The 12,246-nt window shown below is 42.4% G+C and overlaps 1 protein-coding gene across 1 annotated transcript; it reads right to left on the bottom strand.

The window, feature by feature from the left end:
* Window positions 1–1,785: 1,785 nt before the first annotated feature.
* On the bottom strand, window positions 1,786–12,039 carry LOC103066934 (lymphocyte antigen 6E-like). Its single transcript, XM_088149280.1, has 3 exons — window positions 11,988–12,039; window positions 3,093–3,218; window positions 1,786–1,991 (listed from the first exon to the last, which is right to left on the bottom strand). Exons 1-3 carry the CDS (start codon window positions 12,037–12,039, stop codon window positions 1,786–1,788), a joined length of 384 nt encoding a protein of 127 aa, XP_088005406.1.
* Between the last annotated feature and the right edge of the window lie 207 nt (window positions 12,040–12,246).

Here is a 12,246-nt window from a genome sequence, read left to right as displayed (position 1 = left end):
AGGGCTGCAGGGCCTTAAAAACCAGCTTCTCTGGCCGACAACCAGAATGGCAGAGAAGGGACGATGGAGAGGACCTCCCTGCATCATTCCCATTTTACGGAGAGCCGTCTTTCCTTGGAATTTCTTTCTTTTCTGCTTTCTCTTCCTTTTGGAGAGCCACCCAAATGCATCCCTCTAGCCACTCCTTTAATAGTCCGTGCTTATTACTGACAGGCTGTGCTAATCTCCTGGCTTCTGCAAGTCTGTATTTTTTAAATGAGCGCACATTGTGGTCATCTGTTCTAAACTGCCTTAAAAGTTAATTTCAAACAAAGAGGCGTCTTATAAATCAAGCGGGTCCCTATCGATTTACATTCCTCGTGTGACGTAGCAGGGTTAGGGTTAGCTCCACCTGAGAGGGCAGGCAAGACCATCTCAATGGTGATGGACAGAGGGAAGTCTGGCAGGAGGCCAGGGAGGGGCTGGACTTGGGGACACTGGACCCTCTGCCTGAAAGCCAACCCACCGTCCGGCTCTCAGCTTCCACCCTCTGTGCCTGGCTATCAGATCCTCAGTGGCCCTATGCTCTGCTGTCATTTTTGAATGCCAGGTCAGTGTGTAGTAAAGCGGCCCTCGCCCATGATTTTATCATGGATGAAGGCGCTAACCTGGCATGTCTGACTAAAACCTGGTTGTTAATGAAACAAGCAGAACTTCGATCTTGTCATCACAGCCACCGTCTTGACTTTTAGGTGCAACGCACAAGATCAGGTAGAGCTTGGATGACATCAATGCAGCTGCCACCTTGACTCTTTTAACTACATCTTGCAGACACCCCCATTATCAGGAGTCAACGGTTTGGCTAGACGACCTCCAAGGTCCCTTCCAACCCTATGATTCTGTGACTCTATGAAATCAGGGCTGATAAAGAGGAGGATTGAGTTTTCCCCTGTTTGCTCTGTGGATAGGGATTTACAGACCGGGATACTGATGTACACTGAGACAAAACTTTATTAATATACAGCCCAAATCACAGGACCGAAGCAGCAAGATGAAGCTTCAAATATCAAAACAAGCTGCAAAATCATAGAAGAAGAACCGTGATCTTAAAAGAAGATCACACCACGTGGGAGCCTTCTAAGTTGCCTCAATCACATGCTTTTGAATCCAAGCTTGCAATCCTGTTGGTGCTGACCAGGGTTAACCTTCATCAAACTCGCCTAAGGGTTAATGTTTCCCTAAACTCGTGCAGAATTGAGTGTCATGCCATTTCCAGACCAGGCAGCATCTGCCCAGTGTTTGGCAGAACCATCGTTGACTCGCCCCAGCAAGTGGAAAAAAACCATCAGTGAGAAGGAAATGTGGTTAATGATGCCCTTTACATGCCCCAAAGCAGGAAGTTATTTTTAATTAAGCCAGCTTTGCAAAACAATGTTATCGTGTGGCAAGAGGAAGAAGGATGCCACGTCAGCCACCTGCTTGAGGCTTTGATAGCCTTTAATAAATGCTCTCCCTATAAAGCTTCACCAGATTGCTGTGGTGGGGCAAAATAGGTTCTGCGCTGCACTTAGAGACGAGTGCGTCCTAAATGAAAATACGGCTAAATACAAAGGCCTTCTGGAGTTATATGTACAAAAGGAAGCTTCACGTTCTGTAACAGGCAAGCAGGCAACCATTTTCCCACAGGAGAACCAAGAGTCCATTCTGCAGGCATCGTATCGGAGCCTAGGATGAGCTCCTCTGTGATGCTTCGGGGGGCTGGAGGTGTGTGGAAATTTGCTAGTCTCTCTTGTTATGAGCTCTCCCTTATCCAGATTGGAAGATGTAGAGGAAACTGGACAGGATCCCCAAAACCAGCACCATGCTGCTCATTTTCACGCTGACGGCCCCGTTGAAATTGCACAAGGAGGAATGGCAACATTTAGTAGCCGTAGATGAAGAGCCTGTTTCCATGAAGTTTTCTTCACAAGCTGGAGTACACCTCTTGGTAATCCGGTAGTCATCAGGCTGACCTTATGTGGCAAAATAAAATCAACTAGTTACATAAAATACAAGAAATTAGAAGCCCCAACTGGCAAGGGAATAACCACCCAGAAAGAGAATTTCAGCCCAATCTGGACTCAGCTTCCCGTTCCTGCTGGATCCTCTCCTGCTGGGTCCCATGGGAGATCTCTGTTCTATTTGTACCCACCTTCTGAGCCTCCCACTTCACAGCACATGGGAAGAACATTAAATGCCTATGCTCCTCGTTTCCCTCTTGCATCCATTCCCCCTCCAACTTTCTTAACCACTGTTGAACCTCTGTGGTCCAAAACATTGAGGGTCAGGTCTATCTGAGTACGCCACCCTCTTGTCAGCCAGGCACGCCACTCATCTCTTGGAGCAGAAGAAAGCTGGATATTTAAGTAAGGCTGAAGGCAACCTTCTTACTGGCCTCTGTTCATCATATATTTTAAGTCTGGGCCCAAGACCTATGAACTTCGACATAATGGAATCCCGGCCCCAGGGATTAAATACTAAAAGTTCAATACTTTTAACATGAAAATAGTTTTAATATTAGGTCATTCCCACAAACTGCTCTCCGGTTCATATCAAGAGTTACCCATTTTAGGAGTGACCTCATTTATCAGTTAGGGGCATTATTATTATTATGGTTGGTCATACAGTCAGCCAGATGTTTTGACTGGATTTAGCATTTTTTCCACCTATCGAGTCCTTCCCAAGGACCTGGGATGGGCACATGTTGTTGTGTGATGGTGTTAAAGGTATCGTCACAGGATGTGAGCTGTTCCAAGTGAAGCTGCCTTTTGCAATTGACCAATGGTGATTTTGTCAATGCCAGTGGTGTTAAAGTACTGCTCCAGATGTTTTGGGATTGCACCCAAGGTGCCTATTACTATTGGGACTCTCTTGGCTTTCTTTTGCCATGGTAGTTCTACTTCTGTTTGGGGGTCACAGAAAATCACAAAATATAATAGGTCTTTATGTTTTGTGATTTTCTCCAGTTCTTTCTCTTCTATTCTCCAGTTATTTATTAATATAATATAATATAATATAATATAATATAATATAATATAATATAATATAATAATTTCAGTTTCAATGATACATACCATTTCTGCCACGGTTAATTGTTTTGATGGTGGTGCAAGAATTGTCTGTTTCTGCACACTTCTTCATTGACATGCAATTCCAGTTGGAAGGTTCATTTTCACAGTAATAGCAAACAAGGGAATGCACTGCGTGAAAGACAGAGAAGCATATTGACACAGGACTAGCCAGGCCAAACATCTCTCGTGCGCTGAGAAACATTCCACGCTACGAATCCAGTATTCCTGGCCCTTTTAGTCCAGTTCCAACCTAGAATGGCTGGGCATTTTAAATCCAGCACACCTTAAACCAGAATATATTTGCAGCCTTTTCTTCTTTCAGACCTTGCCATAATTAGGAGGAGTGATTGTTAGATGATTAGACAGAACAAGGACACTTGGAAAGGCGTTTTGGGTGGATCCTAAATTCAGAACACTGTCATACAGGCTTCTTACAAAAACAAGCTCCTAGCATTTTACAAGAGCAATGGTTGTTGGCTGATAGTAAATGAAGCTGTACAGGTAGTCTTCATTTAGCAACTGCCTCATTTAGCAACCATTTGCAGTTACAACAATGATGAAAAAGTAACTTTGTGACCAATCCTTGCATTTACATCCTTCACAGGCCTGTAAAGCACAGGAAAGCTGAAGTCAGATTGTAAGCACAGTCACGGTTTCACTTAGCAATTGTTTCACTTAACGACTGAGTTGCCGGTCCCAATTGTGGTCACTTAACAAGGACTACTTGTAGTCCCATATATTTTGTTCTTGGAACTGCATTCCACTGAATACTATTTACTTGCTTTTGTATAGACATGCAGAGGACCAAATTCCATAAGGTCCCTCGCTTATTCCAGGGTACTCATCTTTGTGTAAGTTTCCAAGCTCAACTGAGGGACATTTTTATAAACAGTAAGTTCACCCCCATTTTCAGCACAGAGCTACCATATTGGGCTGCTGCATTCCAGATGACCACCAGATGGCAGCAGCAAGACAGACTTTTCTGAATCTCTTTGAGGCCATCTAGTGGTGATCTGAATGTTTGAAGCCTAGGCGTGTGCTAACCCTAATAATCTAACCCAGATATTACGATGCTCAGTTTTATTGGTAGCATGAATGGTTTTCTCGCTCTCTCTTGGCATCTTGAACCTGAGTTAGACCACTGGGCTTGGTGACAAATAAAACATCTCACAACGGCCTGGAAATGCTGTCCGTGCAGGCTGCGGTACAATCAGTGAAAGGGAAGGTGGCGTTCAAGAGATATGTTTTCTTAAAGGGGAAATGCACTGTGAATTCACTTTATCAGATTGCAGCAACACTTTTAAGGTAAACCCTTCCTCATTTAAATATACAATAGCAGCTTTAACTCCGATTTCATTCAATTTTCTGACTATTCCCAAGTCAAAGCCCATTCTCAAACCTATAAAAGAGTGAAAAGGGTTTTCACATGCAAATGGACTGAGATTGGCTACAACACCTGAAATCCTGGAAAAAAGAAAAAAAACTGAGAAATAGTTAAGATAGGAAAACATAGTGCTACAAGCAGAGATAGGAATCTAGACATAGAACCTAGAGATAGAAATGGATAGATTAAATAAGACAGAAATAGTTGTAAATTTATAATAGGAAGGCTGTAGATTAAGACTGGTAGGAAATAGAAACAAGCACAGAATTAGCATTAAGATTAGAAGTGAGAAACAGGAGTTTAATTTGATATAATAAAACAGTTTTTGTGGGGGGGGAAACAAATGCAGTCTTTGTGTCTCTGATCTGTACCAGGTTAAGAAAAACCGTAGCAGAAAGACAGAATTGTTTTCCCCAATTCTGGTTACAGAATCAGAAACAACTCAGGATGGATGATCCTTGAGATTTCACAATAGTTGGAGCTCAGTACCCATGGAATCCTGCTTCTAAAAGGCCACTGTACGGGGAGAAAAGGGCTAGATTAGTTGGGCCTCTGGTCTAATTCAACAACCTTCTTCTTATGTCCTCATGTTGATCAGCATCTTCTACTACAGGGTTTCTCAACCTTGGCGACTTGAAGATGTGTGGACTTCAACTTTACATGGAGACCTCCTCCTTGTAAATTTTCGTTTCAGCCCTGCTACTTGAACAAGCAGAGATGGGCGAGAGAAGACAGCTTGGATATCTCGAGATTTGCTAGGAAGGTCTCCAAAGGCATCACTGAAGATATGTGGACTTCTGGGAGTTGATCTTCAAGTCACCAAGGTTGAGGAACCCTGTTCTACTATATTCAGTAATGATGCAGCAAGAGCCTGCAAAGCTGTTCTGGAGAGTGAGTGCCACACTCTTGAAATCTAAATCTAATTGCCAGCTGTCCATTTTCACTTAGATCTGCAGCACCTGATGGAATTCTTAAGGAAGCTTTGATGTGTAAGATCTTCTTGTTTGTTTTTCTGCCCTGCATACTTTGAAAGAGCTCATTAGGCACAATTTGCTGGGCGGAGTTGCTTCTGGAATGAAAAGTCCCAGAGAATGATTCAAAGGAAGAAGAATTCCCTGGGGTGGTTTCACTTAGGTAGTAGGTGCTGGGACTGGCAATCAACCTGTTGGTGAAACCTGTTTGCATTAGGTCATTTCATAAAGCACCAGAGCTGGGAAGCATCAAACACACAATGGAAGATTGGTAGTAATTCTACTCATCCTCCTGATTTTGCTGGGGCACAAATTGGGTCATGTTAAAAAAAAAAATAGTTGGTCCTTGAAATTCAGGGCTGAATTTGCTTGCAAGGGGAAGCTTTGGGTGTTTCAAGATCTCCACAGAGGACCTCTTCCCTAAACTTGAAGTGAAGGCTTCAGCCGAATGGAGACCTCCTCCTTGTGAATTTTCATTCCAGCCCTGCTCCTTGAACAAGAGAGATGGGTGAGAGAAGACAGCTTGGATGTCTAGAGATTTACTAGGAAGGTCTCCAAAGGTATCATTTACTTATTTAGCCATATCTGTAGACCACCCCAATCAATTAAGACATTGGGCAATGAAAACCAAGCAAAAAGAAAGCCACCAGGGGGAAAAAAATTAAAAACCAAGAATAGAAGTACAAATTCATATCAATCGCATGGGCCACGATGATAGAAAGGTTCAGTTGTGAAATGCAAGGAGCAAAGGGGCCAAACGTATCTGTCAATGAAGCCGCTCAGCTCCTACAACAGTGTTTTTCAGTGTTGGCAACTTTGAAGATGTATGGACTTCAACTCTCAGAATTCCCCAGCCAGCAAGTCCATACATCTTAAAGTTGCCAACACTGAAAAACAGTGTCCTACAGAAAAGGCCTGAGACCTAGCCCACACTTCTTTCATGGAGGAGGAGTCCTAAAAGGCTCTCCCCCCTGCAATTTTCTTGGGCATAATTTATTAATTTTGCCAATTAGACAAGCCTATGGATCTTTGATAGCTACGTATGTGTAGCTCTGTTTTTTCATGATCTTCTAAAGCCAACCTAACAAAGGGACCTCATGTTCATATTCTCCCTGATCCGTTCTGGGATAGAGTAAGAATAAATAGATAGGGTGCATTAACAAATTCTCCAATAATGCAGAACATAAGAGCATTGACCTCACATAGAGATCTTTCCTATGTAAAATATAGCCCTTGTTATTTAAGAAACTTACTTTTTTTTTTTTACAGATGAGTTAGATCTTTGTTCAGTTTCCCCCAATTTGTGTTTAACCTGTATTTTCATATCCCTGAGGGACAGAGCCATTCTGAAACTGACCAAAGGGGATTAAAAGTTGTTTGTGAAACTGACTAGAGGCTTAGAAATTTACTTAAGGGAGGAAAGGAAGGGATCTGTGGGCAGAAAACATTTCATTGCTTTTTTATTTTTTAAGAAAGATTACATCAGGTGAAATCCGGTGCGCATGCCGAAACAGAAAATTGCACTAAGAATAGACTTGAAGGCAGTGGGGTATGCAAGGAGGGGCCAAGAAGAGTCAACCCCTCCATGATCAAAGCCCCACCCCTATTTTGTGTCTGCCACATGCAATCAAGACCACCATCTTGACTTTTTGGACCTCCCTTGTGGATGCCCCTGCTTGAAAGGTAGCAAACAGAACTGTAGCCATAATGCAACTGGTTAGAAGGCGTTGACCTCTTGCTCTTATTCCAATCAGAAGCATTATTGTGTACTATTATTTGTCATGCCCCGAATAAGCAATCTGCAGTCCATCAGCTCCAATCACAGAAGAGGCTGGTTGGGAGAGATGTTTCTATCAGATCATAAATACTATACCAGAAGATCTAACTGGAAATTATAGGCAAGATCATTCCTTCCCATATCTGTTGGCTTCCTGTTTAGGTCAAGAGGTGGCCTTGTGAGCAAGTGTGTCATGCACCCAAAGCCACAAAGCACATTTAGAAGCCTCCTGCTTTTTGGACAGTTCCAAAATGGCTGTGCAGAACTTGCAAAGGGTGTTTCACTTCAGCAAAGGTTCTGGTCCACCTCTGCTGTGGAAGTTCACAGGATGACTTTGAACCAGTCACGCTCTGTCTGCCCAATCTACGTCACAGGGAAAAATTAGGGAGGGAGCCCAGGTGTGACAGTTTGGGCTCCTGGAGGAAAGGCAGAGTACAAATCTAACAAATAATAAATTATAAACTTGGTTCTCCTGTTTCTAAAAGCTTTGCTTCAACTTGCTTTGAAGTGTCATCCAGCAATTTTGGAAGAGATTTTTGCAGCTGAAATAAATTAGCATCGTTTCCATGACTTGATGAAATGAACCATGTTCTCTGCATGGGCTTTAGCACCTCCTTGAGACCGAGTGTAGCCACCTCACACTGCTCTAATTTCCAATATTTACGACTTGTCCTGAAATATATTTATTGTCAAGAATGCCCCATTTTGGCCAGTGAAACTTACTCAAAGATAAACCTGTATTTCTCTTCAAGGTTAGAACTCTTATTGATGGTTACGCTCAAAGTAGAAGAATTATATGCTGCTTTATATCATCCCAACCCTGAAGGAGTTAGTGGTGGTGTCATAAATTAAAACAGAAGATTTGGCCTAACTCTGAATAGACTTACCTATGATCACATCAGAAAGCCAAATCTGAGGAAAGATCTCTTTCACAACCCAAGAATAAGAGGCAACATGAGGAGAGATGTTTCATGAGATGAGAAGTTTCATAAGATGGAAAAGGTTTCTTTAAGCTAATTTTTACAACTCTGTCTTTAGCTTTGTTCTACGCATTCTTTTTTTCAAAAAAAGGTACTCGTTTGGTTATTCTATCCTCCTGTTTCATAAAGCTCTTTAGGATGGATTTATTGAACTAGCTTGAAATTTGTCTTCCTAATTTAGCCATACTCTCTTCCCCTTTTTTCTTCCATCTATCCTTTTACTCTTTTTTTATTATTAGGTGGTAATTGCACATCCTATGTGCAATTACATTTTAGATCCATTCTCCTTACCTAGCAGGAACACATATGTGCAATTCAACGCCTACACACGTTGCTGGGCCTTAATTGTCCACCAGACTTTCTTGCCTACAGAAAATTACAGAGTAGATGGACTTAATGGGTTGATTGTGCATGCTGTACAAAGATTGTGGTATAGAAGGCAGATCTGATGACAAAGGTGCATGCAGGGCATGGTCCAAAAAAGTCAAGAGGGTGACCTTAACAACGGGATTGAAGCTTTTCCTGTTTGTTATGAGCAACACCCATAAAAACAGGTGGGGCTTTGGTTGCACCTCGGTGGCCACCCTCTTCACCTCTTTGACTACCCCCGCCTGATGATCTCACTTCTCACCACATCTTACACCTTTCTCTCTCTTCTAGTGCGGTTCTTGCTTAGTACAGTTTTGCTCTTATTGTATTGTGTTTGTTCCATTTATTGTATTGTGACTCCGTTCTGGAATGGGCAGCACCAAACTAAATCAAATCAATGAACGAAAAGATAATTAAATAAATATATGTCAAGCAGGGAAGAGCTGACTACATCAGCCTGCTCAGGTGGACCATAGACCAGAGGGTTTTTTTTACTTTTTCAGGCCACAGAGCCTGTTAGATTAAAAAAAAAAAAAAATGAGAAAGTACCTGGAGCCCCTGATCAAGAGGCAGAGGACTAATGATAAAAATTGGCCGAGTGGGGTTTTTTTTTTAACCTTCGTCTTTTAAGGAAACCCTCCTGGAACCCCAGGGTTGCATGGAATATGCTTTGAAAAACCTTTCTGTGGACAATCCTTATATAGTTGAAATGACTCTGTTAGAGTGGGCAAACTGTGATCCACCAAACAGAGCAGAGGCGTCAATGGGGGGTTAGAAAAGACAAGATGGTGGCCATGCTCATGTGGTTGAAGCTATGTCCCCTTTCTATGTGTCATGCATGCATGTAAGAAAGGGGCCCAGCTTGGAGCAGGCACAGCCACCATCTTGACCAGACATCCTGAACCTAGAGGCTCCATTTGTCCCCTAATGCCCCTTTTTGCCACTCACAGAACCATTACAATTTGGCAACGAACCGCAAAGAAGTGGGCCTTTTGCTGCAAGTAGCAAAGTGCCTAGGCTGGAAGCTAAGCAGGGTGCAGCCTAGTTAATACATGGATGTGGGACCAGCTGTAGGCCAGACTGGGAAGCCAAGAGCTACTTCAGAGGAAGATATCGATGAACCATATCTGTGCTGTTGCTTGGAAAAATACATGGAAGTTCCTGGAGATACATTTGTCCTGGAGGAGACATTTCCATCTTGATGTCTTGAAGGAGACACGTCCGCCTGTCTGTCTATCTAATCATCTATATTTATCTGTCTTCATAAGAGGGAAAACATAGGACAGATACAGAGGTCTTCATTTAGGCTTCCCATATCTTAATTTTAAAAAATTATTCCCGCCCCCAAAAAAATCTCAGTCATCCCACTTTCTGATGTCAACCTAGTACTGAACTTTAATGGCAGCCCCCAGAAAGAGAGGAAAAAAGGTGCAGTCTTCCATCTGGTAGAGCTGGCGACCTTTTCTAGGAAAGCCATACTAACATCTAACAAAATCCCATGTTTTGCTATCTCACCCCACGGTTTCATGAGATGGTTCTCCAATGTGACCCAGAGAAACCTCTTCTTTGGCCTCCTGAATCTAACCAGCCCAGCTTTCTGCAAGAGGGTGACCTCTGTCTTGCTGGCCTGGAATTCCTCCCGTTCAGAGCCAGCACAGTCCCCAAACTGATCTAAAATATCTGCCTGAGCAAAAATGTTCGAAAAGCTGCTATCTTTCATCCAGGAGACAGAAGGGGGCTTGCGGGGGGGAGTTCCTCAGATTTTTATTTTATTTTTTTTAGTTATTTAAGGATCTTAGGAATTAGAACTCAGAAATTTCAAGGTCTGCTTGCATTGTGGAAGGTTATGGCAGCAAATATTTTTATGGTTGGTCGCACCGTCAGCCAGATGTTTAGACTGGATTTGGCATTTTTGTCCACCTATCGAGTCCTTCCCAACGACCTGGGATAGGCAGATTTTGTTTGATGGGGTTAAAGGTATTGCTGCAGGATGTGAGCTGTTCCAAGCAAAGCTGCCTTTTGCAATGGACCGGTGGCGATTTGGTCAATGCCAGTGGCCTTCCAATGGTGCTTCAGATGTTTTGGGATTGCGCCCAAAGTGCCTATTGCTGTTGGTAGTATCTTTGCTTTCTTTTGCCAGTGTAATTCTACTTCCATTTGCAGGTCTTTGTATTTTGTGATTTTCTCCAGTTCTTCCTCTTCTCTTCTGCTGTCTCCAGGTCTTGCAACGTCCACCATCCAGAATTTTTTCTCTTTCTTATCAACAGCTGTTAAGTCTGGGGTGTTGTGTGGCAGGTGCTGGTCTGTTTGAATTCTAAAGTCTTATTAATTAAAGTTTTGCTATTATTACTACTACTACTAGTAGTAGTATTTTGCTGATACTATCTGGAGATCTTTTTTTCCTTTTTGTATTTTATTCTTTTGCATTGCATCTTATTTACCTTCTGCCTACTGAGCAATAAATAAATAGGTGTTTCTCATTTGTCATATTTATTTTTATTGTTCTTGTTTTTTTTAATGTAAGCTGCCCATAGTTGGGCAGCCTGAAACTGTATTAAATGAATAAATGAATTTTTTTTAATCCATTCAATCGTGTCTAATTCTCAGAGACTGCCTGGACAAGTCCCTGCAGTTTTCTTGGCAAGGTTTTTCAGAAGTGATTTGCCACTGCCTCCTTCCCAGGGCTGAGAGAAAGTGACTGGCCCAGGGTCACCCAGCTGGCTTCGTGCCTAGGCAGGACTAGAACTCACGGTCTCCCAGTTTCTAGCCTGTTGCCTTAACCGCTACACCAAACTGGCTCTTTAAATAAATAAATTTCTATAAATCTTACATCATCATATCCAAGATCAGCAACAGAATGTACAGTTTCTCACAGTCACATTAAGTTCTATTATAGAATTCGTCTACCAGTGGAGCTTCCAGACTGAGATGAAGTCTATCTCACAAGGTTATTTGCAATGGAGATGGATAAACAGCAGGAGAGAGCTACCCAATGTACCATCCCCTGGTCGACCCTGAATGGAACTGTGATGCAAAGCTAGATGAATCTTTGGTGTCACCCATCTTATTTATTTATTTATTTGATTGATTGATTGATTGATTGATTGATTAGATTTACATAGCCACCCATCTCAAATACATGACCCTGGGCATCTTCTTATGTTCTTTTCCTTTTAGGACATCCATGACACCATCCTACAGACCCAAAGCATTTAAGAGCTGCTGTATCAATTTTTAATTAAAAATCAAAGCCATCTCCCCAATTAGACACCACATTTCAAAGATCTGAGCAGGCTTATCCCAGTCTCCCAATCTGCAATCATTCTTCAGTGTTAGCCCTCCAAATTATTTTCCTGACTTTCTCACTTCCCTTCTCCTGGTTTCTATTCATTGTATAATGGAATAAAATTATTGTACCTCTTTCTGTGCAAATGGCAGCCACCAAGAAGGCAAGGAACAGTGTTTTCATGGTTGCAAAGTTCTTCAGAGCTTCACCAGCAACTCCTGCGAAGCGATGGCTCTATATATACCTTGGAGGTGTTTCCTTTTCATTGTTATGAACACATCAGTGTGGGTTGCCCGGATTGCCATAACAATGATCTGCAGGGCAGAGCACAAGTAAATCAGCAGCAGAAAGGGAGGATCCAGAGTTCAGTGGATAAACACCTGCTCTCCT

This window comes from Python bivittatus, unplaced genomic scaffold (assembly GCF_059951505.1).
Source record: "Python bivittatus isolate LINGU-HERP-01145 unplaced genomic scaffold, Pbiv_v1 ctg000590_np1212, whole genome shotgun sequence".
Lineage (NCBI taxonomy): Eukaryota > Metazoa > Chordata > Lepidosauria > Squamata > Pythonidae > Python > Python bivittatus.
This window is presented reverse-complemented; position numbering and strand designations above follow the sequence as displayed.

Coding starts and splice junctions, on each gene's coding strand:
- LOC103066934 (XM_088149280.1), bottom strand. CDS start 12,039: ATGAAAACACTGTTCCTTGCCTTCTTGGTGGCTGCCATTTGCACAGAA. Junction 3,219..11,987: donor TGCCATTTGCACAGAAAGAG/GTACAATAATTT, acceptor TCTTTCACGCAG/TGCATTCCCTTGTTTGCTAT. Junction 1,992..3,092: donor AATTAACCGTGGCAGAAATG/GTATGTATCATT, acceptor TTGCCACATAAG/GTCAGCCTGATGACTACCGG.